General features: G+C 58.2%; 1 protein-coding gene across 1 annotated transcript; it reads right to left on the bottom strand.

Moving 5' to 3' along the window:
• Positions 1 to 82: 82 nt before the first annotated feature.
• VSIR (V-set immunoregulatory receptor) lies at positions 83 to 22,471 on the bottom strand. The gene is made up of 7 exons (XM_040624113.1): positions 22,235 to 22,471; positions 11,769 to 12,194; positions 11,065 to 11,121; positions 5,763 to 5,870; positions 2,828 to 2,855; positions 1,308 to 1,504; positions 83 to 1,100 (listed from the first exon to the last, which is right to left on the bottom strand). Exons 1-7 carry the CDS (start codon positions 22,314 to 22,316, stop codon positions 1,063 to 1,065), a joined length of 936 nt encoding a protein of 311 aa, XP_040480047.1. The 5' UTR covers positions 22,317 to 22,471; the 3' UTR covers positions 83 to 1,062.
• Between the last annotated feature and the right edge of the window lie 1,202 nt (positions 22,472 to 23,673).

Below are 23,673 nucleotides of genomic sequence, written 5' to 3'. Positions count from 1 at the left end.
GGGGGGGGAGGAGGAGCTGGGGGGCTCCCAGAGCAGGGATTAAACCCCAGCTCCTGCAGTCCACTCACAGGGTTTGCACGTGTTGCCCGTGGAGTTTTTAATAGCACCCCTCTTTCCACTGGAGGGAGGGTCACAGTTGGGGCAGTACAGTATGCGGTCGCCTTCTGCACTGAGCGCACTGCACAGTAGAGGGGGGAGGGGGCAGGAGGTGGAACCTCTCCACTCACCTTCCCAGCAGGCTCCACCTGCTCTCCCCCCCGCCCACCCCCGGTCCTGCAGCGGGCAATGCAACCTCTGGCCTGGCCCCCATTGCCCAAGATGCCAGTTGGCCCACAGTGGCCACTGTGCCTCAGGGTGTACTTCCTGTTTCGGGGACCCTGGCCAGTGAACTCTGGGGACCAGAGGGCAGGCAGTGGCAGCCCAGATTTGCTTAACCAGAGGACAGCTACTGGGAGAGGTTGCTGGCAGCGGATCGCTGGGAAAGGCTCCTGCGGCCCCGGGGGCAGGCAGGCAGGCCCAGCCCCAGAGCGCCAAGGCTACAGGCGGGAGTCTGACAGATGAGCGGCCCCAGGCGAGACCAGCACTGGCTCTCCGGCAGCGAGGAGGAGTCTGCCACAGCTGGTCCTGTGTCTCGCACCTGGGAGGATGGCACTGGGTGGGGGCGGGGGGAGAGGAGTTCTGTCCAGTGCCCATCTTGTCCCATCCGGGCTGTCCAGTCACAAAGCTCACATCCCAGGGAGAAAAGCTGCCATAGGCTGGAAACTCTTGAGCTTCTAGGACGTAGGCCATTTGGCATTTGTAGCTGGTGAAGTTCAGGTCTCTGGGGTGGGATCCCAGCACCCCACCATCCTTGAGACAGGGGCTGGGCGGACCCTTTTCCCTTCTGCCATGTAGCACCCAGAGGAGTTGAGGGCCTGGCCATCAGAGGTATCTCACAGAGTCTGGGCTCAGAGCAGGAGGGAGGAAACCAGGGCCAAGGCTAAGGGACCACTCAGAGGGCCAGCTCTGCCTCAGATGCACCTGCCCCAGGCCCAGCCACAGTTGCCGCTGCCCCCAGCCGGTCTAGATGGCCTCAGAGTTCGGGGAGTCAGGCACAGGGTCTGCAAAACAAAGAAGTAGAATGGATGGGGTGGCGCTCCTCGGTCCTTCATCCCCTGAGCCCACACCGGGAGGCTCTAAGGCCTCAGAAGGGGAGTGAGGCTGGTGCCCTGCAGGCCACGAGGAGGTCATGACCTTGCAGGCTATGCGAGGTCATGACCTTGCACGCTATGGTGCCCCAAGGTTGAGGGTTGTTGGGAAGTACTCACCGAGGGTTGGAAAGAAGACATCCCCAGGGCCTGGTGGAGACAGAGGAGTGCAGGGCTCGGACAGCAGGTGCCGCCCGGACTCTGAAGGCTGCCGCTGGGCCATGTAGGACAGCGGAGACCTGGGTTTGGCCTCCGGCATGCCCTGGGAAGACGGGGAGACCTCAAAGCCGGGGTTTTCGATTCCTTGCATGTTGTTGCTAGAAGAGGAGAGCTGATTCAGTGGGTTTTGCTGCCTGGGTTTGGGCCTCTGTCCTCCTGCCTGCCCCACTCCTCTGCTTCCCTCCCCTCCCTTGCCTGCACAGCCCAGGCCTCAGCACCCTCTTCCCGCAGGAAGGGAGGAGTGGGGTCAGAGAGAAAAGGCCGTGGCCTGCACTCTCCCGTCTCCCCTGAGCTCAGGGCTGCATGCTATTATTTGGCCTCCGCCCTGGGCGCAGCCGGGAAGCCTGCGGTCAGAGACGCTTTGAGGACACCAGATTCAGGAATCTGCGACAGGTTTCTCTCCGGTCGGTGGAGCTGATGGCATCAGGATCGACTGTGGCCACAGCTTGTAGTAAGCTGCAGGGGGCAGTTCTCTCCCTCTTCCTGCTTAGGAGCGGGACCGCCTCGAAAGAGACCCCTCCCCTCCCCCGCAGCCAACTGCCACCAACTCAGATCCTGGCAGGATCACTGGCAGGACCTCCTTTGACCAGGCTAGAAACGCATCCCCTTCCAACACCCAGAGGAGCTCTGGGTCTGCTGGTAAAGGTAACCAGGCCAAGTTCCTGAGCGGGGCGCATTCCTGAGACCACCCTCCATGCCGGGCACCACGTCTGTTTCCTGCCCCGAGCGCGCCAACAAACACTTCCCTGGCCACCGCATGCCCAGCCCGCTGCCCCACGCGGAGCCCCTGGTGGCCTGCGGTGGCCTGACTGCTTTCTCCTGGGAGTGCTCTGCAGGGAGGGACCGCGACTCCGGGTGTGCCGTCCTCCTTTGCATGTTTCAGTGTCTGTCCCCAGCTCAGCTGCTTCCTCCTCCCCCCGCCCCACCCTGGCCAGCTGACATGGAGGCCTGAAGGAAGGTGCCAGGCTCATCCCAGCAGTGTCAGAGCTCAGCCCACTGGGCGAGGGGGTACAGGGAGAGCACAGATGTGTAGGCTTCGGTGGCAGCTGGCAGATGCTTTTCTAAGCAGTTGTGCCCTGGGGGCTGTACAGGGAGCCTCCTGCACGGCTCTCCTTCCTGGCAGGTGACCCAGGGCCCAGGGAGGACCTGGGAGGCCGTCTGTGTTCTGAGCCCTGTCCCAGGACAAGTTATCAGCAGGGGCAGAGGGGAAAAGACTCTGGTGAAGGGGAGTCAGTCCAGGAGAAGAGTGACCCCTCTCTCTTCTGCATTAAGTCCAGCTACGGGCTGAGTGTAGACACTGCCTGACAGCCACAGGCCCGGGGAGAGGCAAGGAGAGAGAGAGAGCCTGCCAAGCATGGAGTTGGGGCTGGGGCAGCGGCAGCGGCAGGAATTTTTCTCGGGAAGATCTCCATGGGCCTTACCTGTCCATCCGCACCAGCTCCTGGGCACCTGGGGACATACAGACAGAGAAGCTGGTCACAAAGGAGAGGCTTCCCTGGACCACATCCCTGCCCCCACTGGCAGACGCCCTTCAGGGAAGGAGAGCAAGTCCAGGCTGGGCCACGCTCAGCCCTGGATTCCCCTTCTGTTGACCCAGGAGGCCCGCACGGTAACATGTATCCTGCAGGCAAGGCCTCAGTGAGCCTGGTGTTTTCACCAGTGATAAATGAAACTCGAGCCGCATTCACGTGTATGAAGGATGGCATTTGTCACCAGGAGGCCAAAGGCAGCCAATGCTTTCTCCTATGGCTCGATTAGGTGTTGTGAGACCTTCCGGATTTAAGCATCAACCAAAGGCCTGACTGTTTCCTGTTTGGACATTTGCCACATTCTGGTCTGTCGCCAGGATTTACTGAGTGGGAGGGCCGCGAGCTCAGTTCCTAACTGGAGGGTTCCTGGTCCTCTCTGGCCCACCCTCCGCATTGCCTAGAGGGTGGCTTTACCAGTGACATCTCTTAGAGGAACCTTAGGGGCCTGAGACCCCATTACTTCTCAGCCATTCCACCACTTTCCGCTCCTCCTCCAAACTGCTGCCACACTGCCCCCCTCCTGGGATTCCCCACCCCCAAACTGGCCACCAACCAGATGCAGTGGCGCTACTTCCCTCTTCCTTGCAGCTCCCCATACGCGTCTCATTTGCAAGAGCTTTACCACGATCACTGTGGGGAAACGTGGGCGGGAGGGGCACACACGGAACACATGGGAAGTTGCACAAAGGTTCCTAAAATCTCTGCTCTCGGGAGGAATCATGGCGACCGTTTAGCGGGTGGCTCTGCGCCTCAGGCTTCGTGCAGGTGCCCAGCATTCCCTGGGCTCATCCTCTCCACCCCTTGCGGGGGGATGGCTGGCCCCACTTCAGAGCTGGGGAACCCAATCTCCATCTAAAACTAGATTGGTTTCCGCACCCATCAGCCTCTGCAGGAGGCTGCCTGCCTCGGTGCTCCCAACCCTTTCTCCCTCTTCCTCCCCGAGGGTGGCTCACCCCCGGAGCATGCTCTCTGAGCCAGCGTCCTGCCCTGCCCGCAGCACCTGACACACGCTCCCTGTCCCCTCCCTCCCCACCCAGGCGCTCAGCCTCTGTCCTGCGGCCGAACTCCTGGCATTTTCCAGTGACTTCTGCTCCCATAATTCTGGCAGCAGCCCCTCTCGCAAGGCTAGATGAAGAAATGACCCAAATCCCCCCTCCCTCTCCATTTCACACCTGCTTTCTCTCCCAACATCTCTTGGGTCTGTCTCAAAGACTCTGACCCTACCACTCATTTTTCTTCTTCTTCTTCTTTTTTTTTTCTTTTGAGGGGGTGGGCAGACTGGCCTCAAAAATACTTTTATTAGAAGATAAGTTATTGGCAACTTTTTGTGGCTGCATATATTTAATTTGGGGATAAGGAGCTGTATGCAGCTGCACATCACAGAATCGGGGTCCATTTCGTTTCAGAGGGTGTGTGTAGCACTGGGAGCTCTTTACTGGGAAGTACCTCTTTACCGGGAGCTGAGTGTGTCTCCCTCCTCGTCTCTTCCTCACCTCCGTGAAAACACTGCACACATGAGCACGAGCTCACGGCAGCTCCATGCTGACAACTCTCCCTGCTGGAGCCCCTGGGTTCCTCTTTCTGCTCCAAGCCCTTGACCTGCCTGCCCCACACCCCACCCCAAACCTCGGGTATTTCTGGAGGTAGGCTATGGTGGGTTTTGCCAAAGGAGTGTGGATGTCCTGAGAGTAAGGGAAAGGTGACCACAGCCCCTGAGTGAGCCACTGTGGGGGCTCCAGGCTGGGCCCCCAGGAGAGAGGGCTGTCCAGGTGTGACAGTCCAGCCAGAGGAAATCAGGTGTGAGCCAAAAGCCACCTGGCAGCAGAACAGCCCTCTCTCTACTACCTTCTGCAGCTGGCCGGAGGAGAAGAGGCAGGGGAGGTGACGCAAGGGCCAGGGCAGAGGACTCCCCACCCTCCTGCTCCTGGAGGACTCGGGCTAGCCCAGGCTCAGGGGTGGGGTCAGAGGAAGGGCAAGAGGCTCTGTACCACAGAGGAGGGTGAAATGGTGTTTGTGGCCGTGACTTGAAGCCTGGCTCCGCCGCTGACTCACTGTGAGGTTCCATCGGCGAGTTGCTGAACCTCTCTGTGCCTCAGTTTGCTCAGTTGTAAAGGAGGCACAATTGTAGGACCAAGTGGTCCCATCGTTATGAGGATTCAGTGAAAGAAGGTATATAACCAACTTGGCACGGGACCCAGCACGGCAACCTTCCCAGACTGGGGTCGGTGGCCAGGATGCTCGTGCCGTGAGCATTCTGATGATACGGGGGGGTTGTATTCCCTGGGAAAAGCATGAGTGTCCGCTCCGCCACTTACTAACTTATATAATGTTCGGTTAATGATTTAACCCCCTAATAATCTTGGCTTCTCAGCTATATGCTGAAAGAACTGAACTAAGTTATCTCCAAGATCCCTTCCAGTTCTCATAATCCAAAGGTCATTTTTGTCCTGACAATGACGATGCTGGTTACAAAACAAGCCTACCCCTACATTAAAGCAGGTCCGCAAAGATCTCCAAGGGGCAGCATTTTTATACACCAACTTGGACGACTCCGTGCAATCATTCATTTAGTCAACAGATATTTACTGGGTGCCAGGCCAGGACCACTTGGGGCTGGTAGGCACTCAGACCCCCCAAATGGCATACCTGGGTCCCCTCCTCTCTCCACCATTGAGCCCAGCTCCTTGCAGGGACTACAGCGGCTCCCATCTCCGGAACAGAGAGGAAATGTGCCTGCCTCTTGCCTTTGCTAACCACAGAGGCTGAGCTGGGGGCTGGGGCAGATCACTCGCACCCTCACCCACCCCAGGCAGGCGGGGATACTCACGGCGGTTGGAGGCCACCTGCCTTTGCTTGTAGACCAGGAGCAGGATGAGGGGAAGGCACAGGATGCCTACGATGCAGGCGCCCGTCGCCAGAGCGGCAGCCGTGATACCTGGAAGGGCAGAGAGACGGCCGCGGTGAGACTCCGTTCCCTTCCTGCGCCTGAGGGGCAACCGAAGCCCAGAGAGGGAAGGTCCAGGCAGCCGAGGGACCCAGCTTTACCCAGGCCCCAGAGTCAGACCCTCAGTGACCTGCAGAGGCACAGAAGGCCCAGGGAGCCCCTTTCAAAGCAAGCCCCCTGCCTCCTGTGCCGGTGGGTCCAGGGCGTGCAGAAATGAGCCGGGCGCTTACAGCACAGGTAGCTCTGCGGACGAGAGAGCAGGGCCTTCATCCCAGCCCGCTAGGGACCGCTCAGCTGCCCTGGGGCCACAGGGTGTTCCCTGGAAAGGGAAAACAGGTCCTTCACGGACCCTGTGCCCTGAAGCTCAAGGTCAAAAGGAACCCAGGTGGTGAGAAACGTTTGGGTGGTTGCATCACACGGGGAGCAAAGTTAATGCCACACTTCACAGTGGTCGAAATGGCAAGTTTTATGTTATAGATGTTGTACCACAATAAGAAAGAAAAAACATCAAAATGAACCAAGGCCCCACTCATCCCGAGAGACCCGTTAGCTGTGGACACAGCTTCTGGAAGTGATCTCACACATACAAGTCACGGGGGGAGTCGTGGGTGAGAACCAGAAAAATGTGAATCCGTATCCGGCATTTAAAAATTTTAAACTTTCTACATTCCAAATATATATATATATGTTAAAATATAGTCACAAGTTTCCTCCTCCTGCTTCTCCTCCTCCACCCGGGGCCCCTGCAAAGAGATCATAGCTGTCCACACTTTTCTCGCATGCGGCCCAGATGCGCTCCCTGTGTATGCGGCATACAGGTGCTTTTCACGACGATCGCTTCTCCTACTTAGCGTGGCTTGGACAGCTCTGTGCGTCACACAGAGCTAGCTCGTTCTGCCTAGGGCTTTGTCGTGGGGCTCACCCCGACATTTATTGAAACAGTCCCCCATTGGTAGACATGCAGATTGCTTCCATTTTCGCACGTAACTAAGAGCGTAGCGGCGAACTCCTCGTGTGCACATCTTCGCTCGCTCGGGCAGCTACCTCTGTATGTAAACTCCCAGCCGTGAAAGTGCTGAGCCAAAGAGTATGTGCGTTTTCTTCAGGCTGCTAATTGCCCTCCGCAAAGGCTGTGCCGCTTTACCATGCCACCAACGGCATGACAGGCTTGATTTGTTTTAGCCCATCTGCTGACGCCAGGACTTTAGCTGGGAACAGACGTGCCCTCAGAACCACAACCAGCGTAAATGCGTTTCCTTCCCGATTTCAGCCTTTCCCAAAATACAAAATCCGGGCTGGGATACCTTGGCCCTGCATCCCCGTGGCCCCCGGGGAGCTTGGGGAAGGTGGATGGGCTGTGGTCTCCGTGTTGCCTTTGCGCTATGTATTCGGGAGTCAAGGCTGTTTTTATCTCAGTATTGCTAAACAACTTGATGGTGTAAATGGGCTTTCCGGGGGGTTTGTTCATACCACGGAAGAGAACAAACTGTTCACAGCACTGTAGACCTACCCACTGGTACAGGAACCGTTGCTGTGCTAATTACAAAGCAAGTTCGAGTCCACATTAAAGCAGGTTCCCTGCAGATCTCAGCAGAGCTGCATTTTGACGTGGAATAGTGAAAGCAGACACATTCTGTAATTCAGACGTTTGAGGATTTCTAACTCCCCATCATAGGACCTTCTTGTGGGCACTGAGAAGGGGGTTGCAAAGTGCTCTATTCTGGTCATCAGAGCAGGGTTCTGGACTGCTACTAAGCCACAGTCAGTGAGGTTAGGTGCTCACTCACTGTGGCTCCCTGTCCCCCTCACAGCCTGACTCCTGTCCTCAGGCAGAGATCCCCCTCTGCAGCCCCTCTAGGGGGTCAGTACTTGGTTTCCTTACAACCTGGGCTGAGAGTTGAGGCCGGGATACGGAGTCAGGAGTTTGGGGACAGTCTGTGGGCCCACCCACCCTAGAAGCTGTGGGCTCTTCTGCAGAACCCAGCCTGGCCACAGCTCCTCGCCCCTTCCTGCAAGCTAGCCAGCACCTCGGGAGGAGGGGGTGGGGGGTCTTGCTTGGCAGCCATCCAGAGCCAGGCTCATGGGGAAGGTGACCAGGCACTGGCAGAGACAGCTGCCAGGCCTTTACACAGCAGGCTGGGATGGGCGCTCCCCCACACCCTAACCCGCTCAGCCTTAGTTCAGTTGGGCTGCCTGGTTCCCCCAGGAAGGGGCTGGGTGAAAGCAAACCAAACATCCTGTAGGGGGATAAGGAGGTTGCTTTGCCAGACATAGGCTGCCCAGCTCCCTTCCCTGGGCTCAGTGAAAAAAACCACAGCCCCTCAGCAACTGGGGGCTCCTTGGGGACCAACTTCCTCAGCCTCTCTCCCCTCCTCCTGCCTCCCCAAACCTCAGACTGACTTGGGCTTTCAGATGATTTCCCAGGCTGGCCACCCTCTTAATTCCCAAAGAGACCATTAGGAGACGGGGCTGCAGGTAGAACAGAAAAGCTCTGAACCACTTCGCTGGAAGTATCGTTAGCCGGCCAGGTACCAAGGCTGGCTGTGAGGCACCTGTCTTAGAGCGAGCAGGGACTGGGGTCTTTCCAAAGGTCAGCAGCACTGAGGACAGGACCCAGCAGCCTGCCCTGAGGCCCACTAAGCACAGGGGTCACCAGGCAAATGTTTCTAAACCATTAGAAAAACAGATGTGTGTCCACTGTCTGTGGCCATCTACTTGCCATACTGTCATGCCTGCACACTGTATGTAATTTTGGGAGGGGGGCCAACATTTTAAAATCGAAAGTTTCTATAAGATCTGGACTTCTGACTTTGCTAGGAAATGGAGTAGCTCTGGCAGCCCCGAGCCCCCCTCCAAACATATAGCAGTTGGAGCTGCACTTACAGGCTGGCAGCTGGCTGCTCACCACAGTCTCCACCCCTCCCTACTGTCTTCCTCCCCAGGTCCCTGGCTTTGGGGGCATTGGAGTTTTTGATCCCTGATTCAGCCTCTTGGGTAACACTGATTGTCTCCCTTAGTGGGGAAGACACACGCATGCTCCCACTTCTCAGTGGACCCATGATACCTAGAGAATGGAAATGCTGGCCCAAACCCCCACACCCCACCCAAAAGCATAGCTGCGTTTCTTTTCATTGGACACCATGACCACCTTAGTGATAAGACCCCACCACAGCTGTAGTCTCCAGACCTCCAGAACCAAGTCTGGAAAGGGACTGGAAAGGGACTCCAGAGGTCACCTAAGTCATCGTCCTGCCCTCAACAGCTAGGATAGAAGTAAACACATCCCTTTGGCCCTTGGGGAACCAGGTCACTGTGGACAGTAGCTCAGGGTAGCAGGGACCAGAGTGAGGCTGCGTGTCCTTGTAAATTGGAGAGGAAGGCAAATGTCAAAAACCTGAGAGCAGAGGTGCCCAGCGAGGGAAGTCTGACCCACTCTTGACGGTCAAGTTCAAAGTTCTGCCTCAGCCTCGGGTTCTTACCAGCCAGACTCCTAGGCTTTCCCAGGTGACTTCTGCTTAATTCCAGCAACTACTGCTCTAGAGTCTAGATCAGGAAACATGAACTAAATCTCTGCTCCCTCACTATTTTGTACCTGGTTTCTTTGTTGTCTCCACTGGCACCTCTCGTCTCTGTCCCCAGGACTTCAAGTCATACAACTAATTTTCAGAAAATCGGTGTTGTCAGAGGGGAGGGCAGCTCGGCACCCAGGCAGGGTTTGTGGCTGAGAATCAGGCGATCTGGCTGAGAGACTGGGAGCAATCCCTGCACCTGTCTGCACCTTGGTTTCCCCACGAGTGACATGTGGGCAGTGGCAGAGGTGACAGTCTCTAAGGGAGCTCTGGGAGCTCCTGGAGGGTTGCTCAGAGTGGAAGGAGCAATGGGGAAGTGAACACTCATGGGCCCCGCCAGGTGAGGCTCCCCCCGTCCTGGAGGCTTGCACACAGGGCCGTCCACGCTCACCGGGGAGCTGCCGCTGGAGGAAGTGAGGACAGCAGTGGCCTGGTGCAGAGGCGACATGTCGGGTTTGTGGTGTTAGGAGCAGGGGCTCGAACCAAAGAGTTCCTTAGTTCCATGTGGGTCTGGCTCAGACTGAAATGTGTGTTCTAATTTTATTCCTGGCTAAGCTGTTTGTTGGTTCAAAACAGAGTAGTTGGAGTAGAAAGTCACCGTGACCTCTGAGCGGGGCTTTGGCTGGGGCTGTAGTTTTAGCTGTTCCCGTTCCTGCCTTCAGTCTTTGTGCTCGTGCTCTGGGAGGGCAGGGGGGAAGGTCTGCCCTCTTGTATCTCCAGGGCCTGGGCAGGGGCTGGTCCATACTAGAGGCCCAGTAAATACTGATGGATAGAAGGCTCTGGAAGCCAAGACCCTCTCCTCTCCAAAGAATGGGGCACCCCTGAGCCATCTCCCCTTTACTGGGCATTCTGCCCTGGCCTCTGAGTACCCAGACACCCCTCAGAGCAGTGCCCCCCTTCCTCCGCAGGATGCCTCTCGCGGCAAACACCAGGGGGCTGACTGCCACCCACCCACCACCCTATGCATTCCTCAGGATGGGAAGAAGGCGAACTGAGCACAACCCAGCTGTGTGAATTTGGGCAGTTATGTTACGTCTCTGGGCTTCTGCGTCCGTGTGTAGGAAGTGAAGACGGTGCTGTGTACTTCAGGGGGTTCTTAACAGAATGCATGGAGATGCCAGTACTTGCAAACCCTTAGCACGGTGCCTTGCACCCAGGAAGAACTCTAGGAAACGCAGTTCTCTTCCCCTCACTGAGTCTCTCTCCCCCATGCACGCTACAAGGAAGTTTTAAGCGGGTGGGTCCAAGCCAAGAGAACCCCCCACAGTCCGCCAATCTTCCCATGAGGCGGAGGGCTGGTGGGCAAGAGCAGCGTCCACGGAAAATAGCCTGTGGCGCTCAGCGCCTGTCCTGGGGGCACTTGGTCAGAGACCACTGCCAGGGCACCCCCCCCCCCAATCCAGCTTCCCTGGACTTCGAGCCTTGGAGGGCTGGGGACTGCAGCCCAATGGCTCCAGGGAAGGGGGAAGCGAAAGGGAGGGGCAATAGCAGAGGAGGAAGAATGGGGGTTCGATGGGCTCAGGGTGATGAGGTCAGAGTTCAGAGAGGGGCCTTGGTCCAAGATGGGGGCAGAGGAGAACAGAGAACCCAGAAGGGCCAAAAGGGCGGTGCCTTACTTTCGCTCTCCCTGGGTGAAGGTGGGTACGCGATGCACCGGCCTGATGCCGCTTCATCTGTGGGAGCAAAGAGAAGGGTCGTTAGGTGGGCCTGAGGCCAGGGAGGCTTGTCGCAGCCGGCACACGCGTAGACACAGACGCATTTCTCACCGCATGGCTGGGCGTGCCTGGCTCACTGCCACACCTCACCCCAGGGGTGTGGATACCTGCCAGCACCCACACGTCTGCCCAGCCTGTTACCCCTCACACTCTCACCTGGACACACACACACACACACACACACACACACACACACACACACATACATCTTCCCCCACAAGCGTGCACCGGCTCACACCCAGGTCACATACCATGGCCGCCATATTGTCATGAGCAGTACCTGCCGGCCTAGGTTTGTACCCTCTCTCTTACTACACAGAACCCCGTACACCCCCCTCTCCACCACACCCACTGACCAGAGTGATTTATACGCAGCCCTACACCCCGTGGCCACCCCATCTCACCACACATGTCCCTGGAGTGTCCGTGTCACCCACCTGGGACCACACACCTTCCCAACACAGAATCATGCACGGTCACACCACACAATACACAGCACCAAGCCCCAGAGTCACACCGTCCTCTCTGCCCTGCTTCCAGACGGGCGCGTGCGCCATCCCCACAGCGACGGCAGCCCAAGGCTGTCCCGTAGAGAAGGCCCTCACCTGTCTGCACCTGCAGCTCCATGGCACCGTGGACCCTCTGCTCCGAGTGGTGGTGCCTGATCTCCACCACCAGGCAGCAGTAGAGGCCGCTGTCCAGGGCGGTCAGGTGGCGCATGGTGATGGAGAAGTTGCCGTGGTGGTCGGACACCGATTCCAGCCCGGAGCGCTGGGCCAGGTCCTGGCTGGTGTTGGCCTGGTGGCCGCTGTGGTGCAGGTGGAGGTCCTGGAACGTGAGGTTGCGGATGGGCCGGCGCTCCGTGCACACCTGCACTTCGCCCCGCGAGCTGCGGTACCAGGTCTTGTAGTAGGTCACGTCGTGCCCTTTGGCCATGGGGCCCAGGATCCTGCAGGTGAGGGTGACGTTCTGCCCCTCAGAACACACATACAGGGAATACGGCGTGGCGACCTTGAAGGCTGCCACCAGACCTGTTCAGAGAGACAAGAGACGGTCACCTGCCTGAGCCGGAACGACTCCCAGTTCCCCCAGAGTGAGAAGAACCTTGACCTGGGGCTCCAAAGCTGTGGGTTCCCCGGCCACAGGCCCCAGTCTACTCAGCTGACCTCCCCAGGCCTCAGCTTCTTCGTTAGCTCCTGAACCTGCCTCCACCCCGGGCCGCGTGGGAGGAGGAGCTTCTCCGGGGGAGGGACTCCCCTGACTCCCAGGAAGCTGGACGAGGTGTAGGAGAGACTCTGGCAGGCGGCGGACCAGGCCCAGCCAGTGTGTCTGTCTCCCCACACCGCTGCGGCAGGCACTGGGGCTCTCTGCCCACCACTGGCCCCTGGCACTTCCAGCCTCCACGCCCTGTGCCGTCCGGTGAGCAGCGGGATGAGGCGCACAAAGACTATTTGGGAACAGCAGCCCTTTGCCCTTGACCGCCCTTCAGGGGCCATGAGCACCTTGGGCCCTTCCACTCCTTGGGCTGGCCATGCCTTCCCACCTCATCAGTGAGCACTGATGGAGCACCTGTGTTCAAGGCCTGTGCCAGGTGCTACATGCCACCTGGATGCTGAGCACATGGGTCCCCCTTGGGCGCTCTGGCCCAGCTGGGTAGACAAAGTAACCCCACAGGCTAAAGGGAGAACTGGTGCCAGCCTTAAGGGCACTTGGAGGAGGGAAGACATAGCCGTCCTGGGGATGGTCAGGAGACCTCTCGAAGGAGCAAGTGTCTTTGGGGTTGACGGACAGATAGGACTTCAGCAAGTAGATGGGGCCAGGGGGTGAGGAAGCAGGAAAACCCAGTGTCTTGGGGCCAAAGTTCACCTCATCCATGCACCCGCTGCCACCGAGTCTTCTTAGAAATATTTCCTAGTTCATTTTGTTTTCAGTAAGCAAACGAAGCCATCCCCTGGTCGTCTTTACCTACCCCAACGCGCCAGCCCTCAACCATGTTGACCCCCACAAGCACTGGCCCTTAAGAGCAGAATGCTGGGGCTGGAGTCCCGGCTCCTATCTAGCTGTGGGAGCCCCCCGCCTTCCTCACATGTGCAATGAGAGAAAATATTCCCTATGATGCATGGTTGTGAGAGGACAGAGCGAGGGAAAGCTGAGAACACGAGATGTGAGTTCTCATGCCCTCTACAGACGTAGGGAAGATAGCTATGGTTATTATACGTTGGCGATATTTGAATTTTCATTGGCGTTTCAGAGGCTGTCGTAAGCAGGGAAGGAGAGTTTGGAAATGGGCACAGAATCTGAGCCAGCACGTCTCTTCCCTTGCCACTGAGCAAATCGAGATAACGCCACTTCCTCCTGCAGGCACCCCCTTCCCTGCCTTTAGAGCCTGGGACCCAGTCGGGAGGAAGGCAGCCTGGTGTAGCTTCGGAACCAGACCAGCCTGCATTGGAGTCCAACAGCTCGGAGTCAGTTCGACTCTGAGCCTCGGACTCCTCACTGTCAAACAGAAATGAAAACATCCGCCTGCCAGAGGTGAGGCAAGGATTGCAAATAATCTCCATGAAATGCTCTGGAGCTACTCTGCGAGTAGTTGGTGCTTGCTGCTGGAAGCTAGACAGCTCGCTCATTCGTTTGGGCAAGTCCAGAAACATTTCCTAGGAGTGAAAGTAGTTCTGCAGAAAAGAATGGAGAAGCCAGCTTCAAACTCTTTCCCACTAAGGTGTGAATGACTGACAGCACCTGGGGATCCGATCTTGGAGTGCCTGCATATTTAAAGCCTAGTGTGGGGGGGTTAGCAAAGTCATGGCCCCAAAGAATATGTCTGCAAGGTGGTGTTTTAGGCCCCTAGAAAGTAAAGAACACACACACACACACACACACACACACACCAGATCCCTCCATTCACTGTACCCACATGTGAGAGGGAACCATGTCTGGGAGCCCCAGATCTGTGGAAAATCTTTGCCAAGGTGAGCAGAGATTTCACAACTTCCTGGCAAGATGCTGGTCTCCTTTTCAGGCAGAAATGTAGAGTCCCAGAAGGGGAAAGTGATTTTCCTAAAGTGCCCCAGAGGGAGGGTATGGACTCGGAAGCTGGAGCGCGGGGTTTCAGATCAAGCCAGATCTAGTTAGAGCTAGAAGGAAGAGCTTATGTCCTGTGCTGTGCTAACTCCTTTAGGGGCATGTCTAACGACGCTATAAGGTCGCTGTTGTTTTATTCCTGTCTCACTGAGGAGAAAACGTGAGGCACAGAGACACTAAATAATTCACTGAAGATCACAGTAAGTGACTTCGGCTCCCCTCACAGGCCTGTGTGGCAGCGGCCGTGGCCACAGAACTACATGTGCCAGTAAACGGAGGGGGAGTCGCCAGGGAAAGGACCCTCACAGGCCCTCCCAGGAAGAACAAAACCCCACCCAGAGAGCAGACGGAGGCGCTCCCCCTTTCCCCAGCAGGCCCCAGCTAGTGGCAGGTCCTACCAGCACCTCACCCAACCAGCGCCCGTCTTCCCTGTTCCCCACCCACATCCACCCCAGAGAACCCAAGGCTGGGAGCCAGATCCAGACCCAGCAGCATGTGCCCCGATCGCACACGCCTTGGGGGCTGGGGGCAGAGCTGGCGCAGTAGAGGCCCGGGGCGATGTCTGAGGTAGCTGTGGGGGGACAGGCGGAGCAGGGGTGGAGGCAGAAGCAGGAAGTGGAGCACAGAGCTAAGCTGGGTTGGGCTGGGGGCTGCGGAGTGGACAGAGGTGTAGACGGGGTGGGGCCGAGATGTAGCCAAGCTGGGGCCAGCCTGTGGCTGGGGCGGACCAGGGTGGGCGCAAGCAGCAGGGCCTCCAGTGGGACACCAGCCCTGGGGCTGCCAGCAGGGCCTCAGGCCCCAGCCCTCAGGGTCCAAGCAATGGTGTCAGTGAGCACAGAATGGCCTGGACAGCACTGGGGAGAGATTTTCAGCCCTAGAGGCAATTTCCTTGAAAACCAACAGTGGGATACAGAATTGGGGCTGAGAGCAGGGGGTGGGGGGCATGGGGAGGGAACATTGCTCAATCCCCAACACCCTACACACCCCAGAGGACCTCTTCCCTTTTTAGAAAAAGGAGAAGCTTGCAGTGGGATTCAGGTTTGGGGGATGGGGGACAGTGTTCGATTTCAGCAAAAGGGCCAGATGGCAGTGGACCAAGGGTTCACAGGATCTTGTCCTAGCAGGGGGTTCAGGGGAGGGGGGGAGGGAACATCCCCTTTGTTGTGTCTAAGACTCAAGCCAGGTCAAAGCCCAGGACAGCCTGTCCTTGGAAGATTGCTCAAAGGCACAGAGTTGGGGAAAATAACACACGCCCCCCATGCCATCCACAACTGCGCATGCACGTGTGTTATCGGGGATACATCTAGCACAGCTGGATTTATAATTATTCAGCAGGAGGATGTTGCTTATTGTCAGGAACAGATCCTTTTGGACACCTGGGTCATTGTCAGAGACTGGGGAGTGGGTGGGGAGGAAAGCCCTTGGCTCCAGGGTGGCCGAGAACATGTGGGACAGGAAAATGGCCCTGGGCCTGGGCCTGAGCCTGTGCCCAGGGGGTCCAGTCATTGTGCTCCTCTTGGGGCCCGCCCCGTCACCGGTAAAAAGGCAGAAGCCCCTGGAGGAAGACTGCTAGGAACCTGGAAAATTCCAGGTCTCAGGATTAAAACCTTGGTCGGACAGATCCCTGGGCCCCAGGCCCCGCGTAGCCACGTCCTTGCTGTGTGCCCTTGGGCAGGTCCCATCCTTCCCTGTGTCTCCCTCTCTTCATCTCAAGAGACTCCCCATGTTCCTAGGCCTTTCCAACTCTGAGGGCCTGGGGCAGGAGGACAGGGCTGTATTTCCCTACGCAGAGGAAGGGGGCAAGAAATGGGCCACCTCTTACGTGTCAGGACTTGCTTAGCACTTTATACTCCTCTCACTTCATACCCCTGGTGTAGGTATTATCATCCCCATTTTAAAGATGAGAGAACAGGGGTGCCTGGGTGGCGCAGTCGTTAAGCGTCTGCCTTCGGCTCAGGGCATGATCCTGGCGTTCCGGGATCAAGCCCCACATCAGGCTCCTCCGCTAGGAGCCTGCTTCTTCCTCTCCCACTCCCCCTGCTTGTGTTCCCTCTCTCGCTGGCTGTCTCTGTCACATAAATAAATAAAATCTATTTAAAAAAAAAAAAGATAAGAGAACAGACCCAGAAGTCAAGCAACTTCCCCAAGACCACCCAACCCTATGTGGCCGAGCTGAAACCCATACCTTGGACACACCAGCACTGCAGGAAGGAGAGCCCCCCGGCTCCTGAAGCAGGTGGGGCTGACACCTCAGCCTCCACCAGTGTGGAGCGGGAACTGACCCCAACTTCCAGGCAATCATCCTTGCTCTGCCTCAGGCCTAAACCAAAAACACCAGTCCTTCATTCCACAAATATTTACCGAGGTCCTACCATGAGCCAGGCCCAGGGCAGAGAGGCCAAGGGGGTGCAGAGTTCTCTAAGGGATGGCCATTCAGAATTTAGTCCTGCTCCTGTGGGACCCCCGGCCAAAGGTGGGCTCGGCCCCTTGGAGAAGCTTCTGTTCCAGTACCGGGGAGAGGGGCTCTTGTCTGGCTCCGTCTCGGGATGCTTGTTTTCATGACCTCACCTCTTTCCACCCAGCAGGCACCTCGTGAAACCCTGTGGGTGTGCACGGGATGGGTGTGTGTGTGGGTGTGGAGAGGCTTGTGTATTTTCCCTGATGGGGCATGAGTTTAGCCCACGGTTGCCAAGGCAACGCCCCAGCCTTTGGAGGTGGGGCCCCAGCTTGATTAGTCGGGCCTGGGAGGCCCCACCAACAGCTGAACTCTGTCCAGCTGCTGCTAGGGGTTGTAAGTAAACAGTCAAACAGTCCCGGATCTGCTGTCGCTGGCCCGATGTTAGATGCGAGAGGCCAGGACCTCACCCTCGGAAGGAGCGCCAGACAGACATGGCACTGGTCTCCAGCTCCCTGCCGGGTCCTGTGCCCCAGGGCAGTCTGTGGAGGGTGTAGGGAAAGGCTCAGTTCTGTCTTTATCAAGCTGCAGAGCACAGAGGGAAACAGAGTCAAGGACCAATCAGGACCGAGTCTGCCAGTGCTAAGTTCCAGGAAGTGCCCCCAGTGCGAGGGGCGGAGCCGGCAGGTCTGCCCCTGGGGTCTGTGGCCAGCAAGGACAAAGGGCATCTCAGATGTGTTTATTGATACCTGCCCCCGCAGGAAGTGTCCATTCACATCAGACCAGGGAGTCTGGGAAGGGGAAGCCAGGCTCTATTGGAGGAAGCAGCACTTCCAGCACCTTGGGAAAGCATCCACGCAGCCGGCGCTGGAGGCTGCCGGCCAGCACGCCTCCCTGGAGAGGGCCTGGGCAGCTGGCCAGACGCCCCACCAGTGGATACTTCTCTGGATGCCTCCCTCCCAGACTCGCCCAGGCCCTCCCTGAAGGGGACTGTGTGCAGCCCAGAACACCAGCTCTAGCCGGCTTCCCTCAAGGCTCTGGGCTGTGAAGACTTCCCCCAGGTCCAGGTTCTAGTCTGTGCCTTGCCCTCGGTGCAGGCAGCCCGTAGTCGCCGACACAGTAGAGGTAGCCTGGGACACACTGGAGGGCCCATGTCCTTCCTGCAGACGGACAGCTGGCCTGGCCAATGAGGGCTCAGTTTGCTGTCCGCTCTCTCTCCCTCTCCCCCCCACCCCATCATCACTGAGATAGCTAGTTGGCCCCAACGTAAGAGAGGAGCCTGCTGAAGCTACTGTATTTACTTAGACACTGTATTTATTTGAGGAAGGCAACAGGGGCTGGGAGAATTGGGGGCTGGAAGAAGCTCAGAGAGGCCCTCTGAGCCTGCCCTGACCTCTTAGGATGGGGACTACTGCTCTCTTTCTTTTCCTCTGGGAGAGCTGACCTGTCCCCTGCCACCAGCTATCGCTCTTCACAGTGGTGGGTTGGCTTCTGCAGTGACGGGGGGAGGAGCCAATGGTGACTATAACACAGACAGTTCTACTTTTAGTTTTATGGCACTAAATGCCATCGAATCACATAGAAGCTTATTCCCCTCCCCCTCCCCGCCCTTTTATTTAACAAGGGACAGCAGGTTTCAGGCTCAGAGCCTTCCCCAGGCTATAGTTTCCAGCTAGAATTTAATACCCTTATTTGGCTTTCTTATTGTGTACTTGTATGATTTTGTTCTATTTATAGCAATGATACTGGCTTTCCATCGGTGGCAGTGATAGAAAGTTTCCTTATAAAATCTATTTACTTAAGTAAAAGAATGAGTCCATTTGAGGAAAAAAATAAGTACATATGATAGGCAGATGCGTCTGCAGAAATCCCAAAGGTCATGAGCAGAATGCTGAAGCTCAGGAACGCTACGCTGGAGCTGCCCTTCAGAAGGGGCGGTCCGCGGGCCGGAGGCCATGTCCCCCAGGCTGCCCGTGGCTCAGAGAGAATGTGCGTTCAAGGTCCCGCAGGGAGTGAATAGCCTCTGCTGTTCACCATCCCCGATTCAACCGCAGGTCCCCGCAGGAAATAGCATCCTATGTAGAACATGAAAGGACGGGTCTGCACAGTGGGCTCATGGCTGAACGATGGATGCGCGTAACAGCCACGGCCTTTCTCTCTGGGAACGCGCAGCCAGAGCAACTAGGCGAAACGTAAAGATGCGGTGCAAGAAAGATCCCAGTTCCACCAGCAAACCCCGAGCCGGGCTTGCCTTGAAGTTGCAAAGTCCCCCATCTCTGGGGAACTTGGAGACAATCTACAGGCACCTCCGTGGACATGTCACACTTTAAGTGCCAACAGGTACCGACAGGTGGCCAGACCTCTGGGTTCTTCGAGTCCAGTCCTAAGGAAATCAGTCCGTGCCTTCCCACACCCCGGGCTCTCCACCGGCTCTGCAGGCAGCAAGGAACTTAGACGGAGGGCCGGTGGCACGTGGCCACAGAAAGCCAAGAAGCAGCTTAACGCTCCACATCATCGTCCAGGTGCCAGGCGGGGTGCTGAGGTTGTACGGGCTCTTCCCCGCTGCCCCCTGAGGGAGGGGCCATCATCGTCCCCCTTGTAGAGATGAAGGAACTTGCTCAGAGAAGCTGAGTAACTTGCCCAAAGCCATGGCCATAAATGGCCATCTTGGGGTATGAACCTACGTCTACCTTGCCGACCCCCAGACCAGACTGCTAAGGGACAGGACTGTATGGGGAAGCATGCAAGGCTCACAACCCCAGGTCCCTTGCGTCACCCTTCCCATAGAGGGTGCCATCAGGAAGGCCTTGGGCCTGCCAGTGCTGCTGCCAAGGGCCCCAGGGGTCCCTCAGAAAGCTGCGCTGCCCATCCCAGGCTCACCCTGCCCAGGTGAAGGCACGCTGCTTCTGGATGAGTAGCTGGCCTAAAACGGGGGGCCTCAAGCTCAGTGCTGGTTGAAGGCCTCAGTGCCAATAGGCCGGACAGACACCGGGGAGCCCTTCCTTCCTTCCTTCTTCCTCTCCGAGGCTGCAGCCTAAGATCCGTATGTGTATGCTTATAGGAAGGTGGCCTCTTTCAGCTTCCCACCGCTGTCCCTCCCACCTGAGCCACCACTCCCAGGACGGTCAGGCCCGGGCAGGGAAACTTTGCCCTGCATGGAACAGGGTGGGGGACAGGAACAACCAGCCCAGCTGGGCAAGGGACTCCCTGGTATTGCTGGGCATCCCTGGCACTGGGTAGATGCCCCGTCACGCCCGTGCGCTGCCCTCAAGGGCCACCCCGGGGGCTCTGCACAGAAGATAGTGGATTTCCTAAGAGCTGACCTTTGCTGCATCAGAGGCTTGCGCCACTGGGTTACTCAACAAGGCCCTGCAGTCCTGTTTACCATGAAAGGGAAGATGGGGTCTCCCCTCCCTAGCCTCAGTGCACCTCCTTGCACTAGTCCCAGAGTCCGGGCCTCCTGGGTCAACCTATAAGGCCATGGTGAGGACAAGAACTTCCCCAGGTCCTAGGAGTGCTTATAGGGGAAGAAGAGTCTCTGCCACCCTTGGGGTCTGCTAGGCCTGGCCCTGTAGGTGCTTCCCCCCCCCCCATCTCAGCCTGAGTCGGGCCCAGGAAAGGGGCATCTTCAACTGTTACTGGCCTCCTGAGTGCCGACTCACCACCACCATTCTCCTTGGTGCTGACCCAGCCTCAGGAGCTTAGAAAAGATAGGCCTACACCAGCCACCTCCATCTCACCTTCTCGGACGTAAATCCCACCCAAGGCAACCCAGCACCTCAGCAGGCCGGCGAGTAAGTCTTTCCAACTCACAGACCCTCCTGACCGTGCCTGCGAGCAGACTTCCCGTCTGTTAGCCCCTTGTTACACACTGTCCTGGGTAGTGTGATGTTCGCCAGCATGCCCATATCACAGTTAAGAATACTGAGTCTCAGAGGAGTTCAAAGCTAAGAGAGTGCTTTGACCCCCTTCAGTGGCAAGCTGCTTCGAGCCCTAACCATGTCCCTGAGCTGGGCCCAGGAAGAGCTGGGCCCAGGAAGAGCTGGCCCTTCAGAGTGCCTATCTGTCAGAGTGGCCAAGACCTCTAGGGAAGAAGGCTTCGGGCTATGTCGACGCTACGGAGCGCGGCTCCGAGGCTCTCTGCAGCCAGCTACTCTGCAAGGTGGTTCCCTGCACCTTAGTTCTCCAGGGCTCTGTTTCCCAACTCAGGGCTGCTGAACAGAGGGCCGCCTGGCCAGGGGATGGCAGGGGAAGGGGTAAGAGAGCAGAAGGGCCTCTCGGGGTCACTTGGGGAGAAGGGGGAAGGGCAGGTGCTCTGTGGTGGGGGCGTGCTGGCCTTTCTGCCTGCCACCATCCCCTGACCTTTCTGGAACTCATGTCCTGTCACGAAGCATGGCCTTGGTGCCGAGACTGCCTCCCCCATCCTGGGAGAATCCAGGCCAGGGCTAGGCAGCTCTGTGTGTGGGTGTGGGCTCCGTCCTCCTTATCAGAGGCCAGACCCCGAGCGCTGAGATAACACACTGCCTGCAGGCACCCAGTTTGCTTCTGAGGCATATTCCAGGTTCTCTCAACTCCCTTCTCTTGCTCCTACCCCCTGCTCCCCCTTCTTTCATCTTCTGACCCACCCACTGGATCCTTGTGCCAAGCGCCCCACCTTCCTCCTGCTTCCCTGCCTCCCTGCATGACTCAAGCTTTCCCTGGGCCCTCCCCACGAAGTGTAGTTCACAGGCTGCCTGCTGGCCTCCTCTTCCCTTGAAATCCAGCTGCTCCAGGGCTGGGCACGCAAGAACCAGGGGCCAGTCTGGGGGTACCCCAGCCTCTGCCCTTCCCCACTCCCTGCCCTGCACTGGGAGCCCCTGTGTCCTGGCCAGGATTCCACTTGGAGTTGTGACAGTATGGACTTTGGAAGAAGAAAGTGGTGCCTCCTTGGCATAGGGCTTCTGAGCATGGGCTGAGGAAACCGAGACCAGAAAGATGCCATAAGTTATCCTGGGACCCAGATGGCGCTCATGGCTGAGCAGGGAAAGTGGCCCACATGCTCCCCGGGACCCCACACCCGTCCCCGAGCTGCAGCCTTGCTAGGATGCCAGGAACCAGACCCTCAGGATAAGGACCAGGTGGGCGCCCACATCTGGGAGTGGAGCAGTGCCCCCCAAGGTTCAACCAGGAGTGTCACCACGGAACAGGACACAGAGCGTACCACACCCCCCGCGCCCAGTGAGATCCTGGAGCCCTGAGGTGGGAGGGGCAGGGAGATGCCCCAGGTGTCAAAAGCCCGTGGCATCCACTAGAAAATTCTGGGCTGTCCCCACCATGTCCACCTCTCCTGTACTGCAGCAGCTGCTCCTGCACGGGGCTCTCTGGGCAGGGAAGGGTCGGGCAGGCAGCAGCTGGGGCAGCTGTCAGAACATGCAGATGGGCCACCGCCCAGCCAGGGCACTTGGCAGAGAGCTGCTGGCCCCTGCCAATCGGTCCCAGCAAGTAGGAGACAGGGCAGGCGGAGGGGAGCGCCCCCCTCCCCCTGCGACCCCCTCCCCCGCCGTGTTGTGCCAGTGCGCTTCCCCAGCACCCGGGCAGGACTCCTGCCGACCTTACCTCGGGAGGCAGCCAGGAAGAGAGCAAGGAGCACAGGCCCCCAGCGCGGGCCGCCGGCCTCCGGGACCAGGGGGACGCCCATGTCACCGTGGGGTGGCGGCGTCTGGAGCCCCGGGGCCGGAGCGGGACCGCGGGCGCACAGGGGGAGTGCCTGGAGCTCCGGGAGCGGCAGCACACAGCTGGCCGGAAAACCTCCGGTTGAGTGAGTGCCGCGAGAGTGCGCGCCGTGGGCGCCCGAGAGCCGCGGCTCCAGGGCCCACCCCCCTCTCCCGCAGCGCCCCCGGGGGGCCGTGGGGGGAACTGCCTCGCCGAGGGCTCGCGAGAGGGGTTTCCCCGCTGACTCTTGGGCACAGGGCCCTCTAGGTAGGGGCGACAGCCGAAGTGTCCCCGTCTCTCCGCTTGATTGCTCCTCTCTCCGGGGCCCCTCCAGAGAGGACTGGTACTGCCGCACAATCTGAGAAGGGTGTTGCCTCTAACTTAGCCGCTGCACAAGCATCAGAGGTGGTGTCTGACCTCACCCACCAGCCTTTGAGTTGTCTGGGGGCAAGCACTTGTCTCCAGCATCCTCCAACCCAGCCCAGGGCCTGGTAGGTGGTAGGCATCCCAGCTGTGGAATGAATGAGTGAATGAATGAAATCTAACTTTTGTAAAGGGCTAGGCACGTAGGAGCAGATTGACCCAGAGCCTGCAAAACCCTTGTGCGCGCACACACACACACACACACACAGCACAGGTGCAGGGATACACAACAGGCTTGGCACATCCCTGCACGTGCATGCGTGCGTGCGTCTGGTAGATATCCCGCAGGAAACCATCAGGGCTCCTCTCCTGCTAGGCCCCAGCATCACTTCCCACTTTGCACCCTCTCTAGCTCCCTGTGCCCTGGAGAGCCACAGGACAGTCATGCACCCCCCCCCAGTCCTCTACTCTTGCACACCCACCCAGCACTGGCCCACGGGTGGGGTCTCCCGCCTCCCCTCTCCCTCAGGGCTCAAGTCCTTCCCCTTCACCAAGGGTCCTGAGCTTCCCCAGCAGGCACCCCTCCAGGCTTCACTGTTCACACTCCCTTCCACTGTCACACCCAAGTGGCCAACCAGCTGATCTGCACCTGGGCGTACCTGCCCGCCTGAGCTGGACTGTGCACTTTGGGGGGACCAGAGCCCCTGCCTGAGTTTTCTGAGTCCCTGACACAAAAGTGGGCACAGAGAAGGTGTTTAAAGCACTGTTACCTGAATGGATACACTGATAAGTGAGCAAGTAGCTTCCTAAATGAAGGAGTGGGGGTGGTGGTGGCTAGGGCCAGGGGTCAGGGGAAGGAAGGGAGGGGTGCAGCCATGGTACTGTTTACCCCAGCCTCACTGAAGCTTCCAGGGGCTTTGCTGACCCACTAGGGGTCTTGAGCTCACGCGACCCCAGGCTGAAGAACAGAGGACAGCCAG

The sequence above is a fragment of the Ursus maritimus genome, unplaced genomic scaffold (assembly GCF_017311325.1).
Source record: "Ursus maritimus isolate PB19 unplaced genomic scaffold, ASM1731132v1 scaffold_7, whole genome shotgun sequence".
In the NCBI taxonomy this organism is placed as follows: Eukaryota; Metazoa; Chordata; class Mammalia; order Carnivora; family Ursidae; genus Ursus; species Ursus maritimus.
This window is presented reverse-complemented; position numbering and strand designations above follow the sequence as displayed.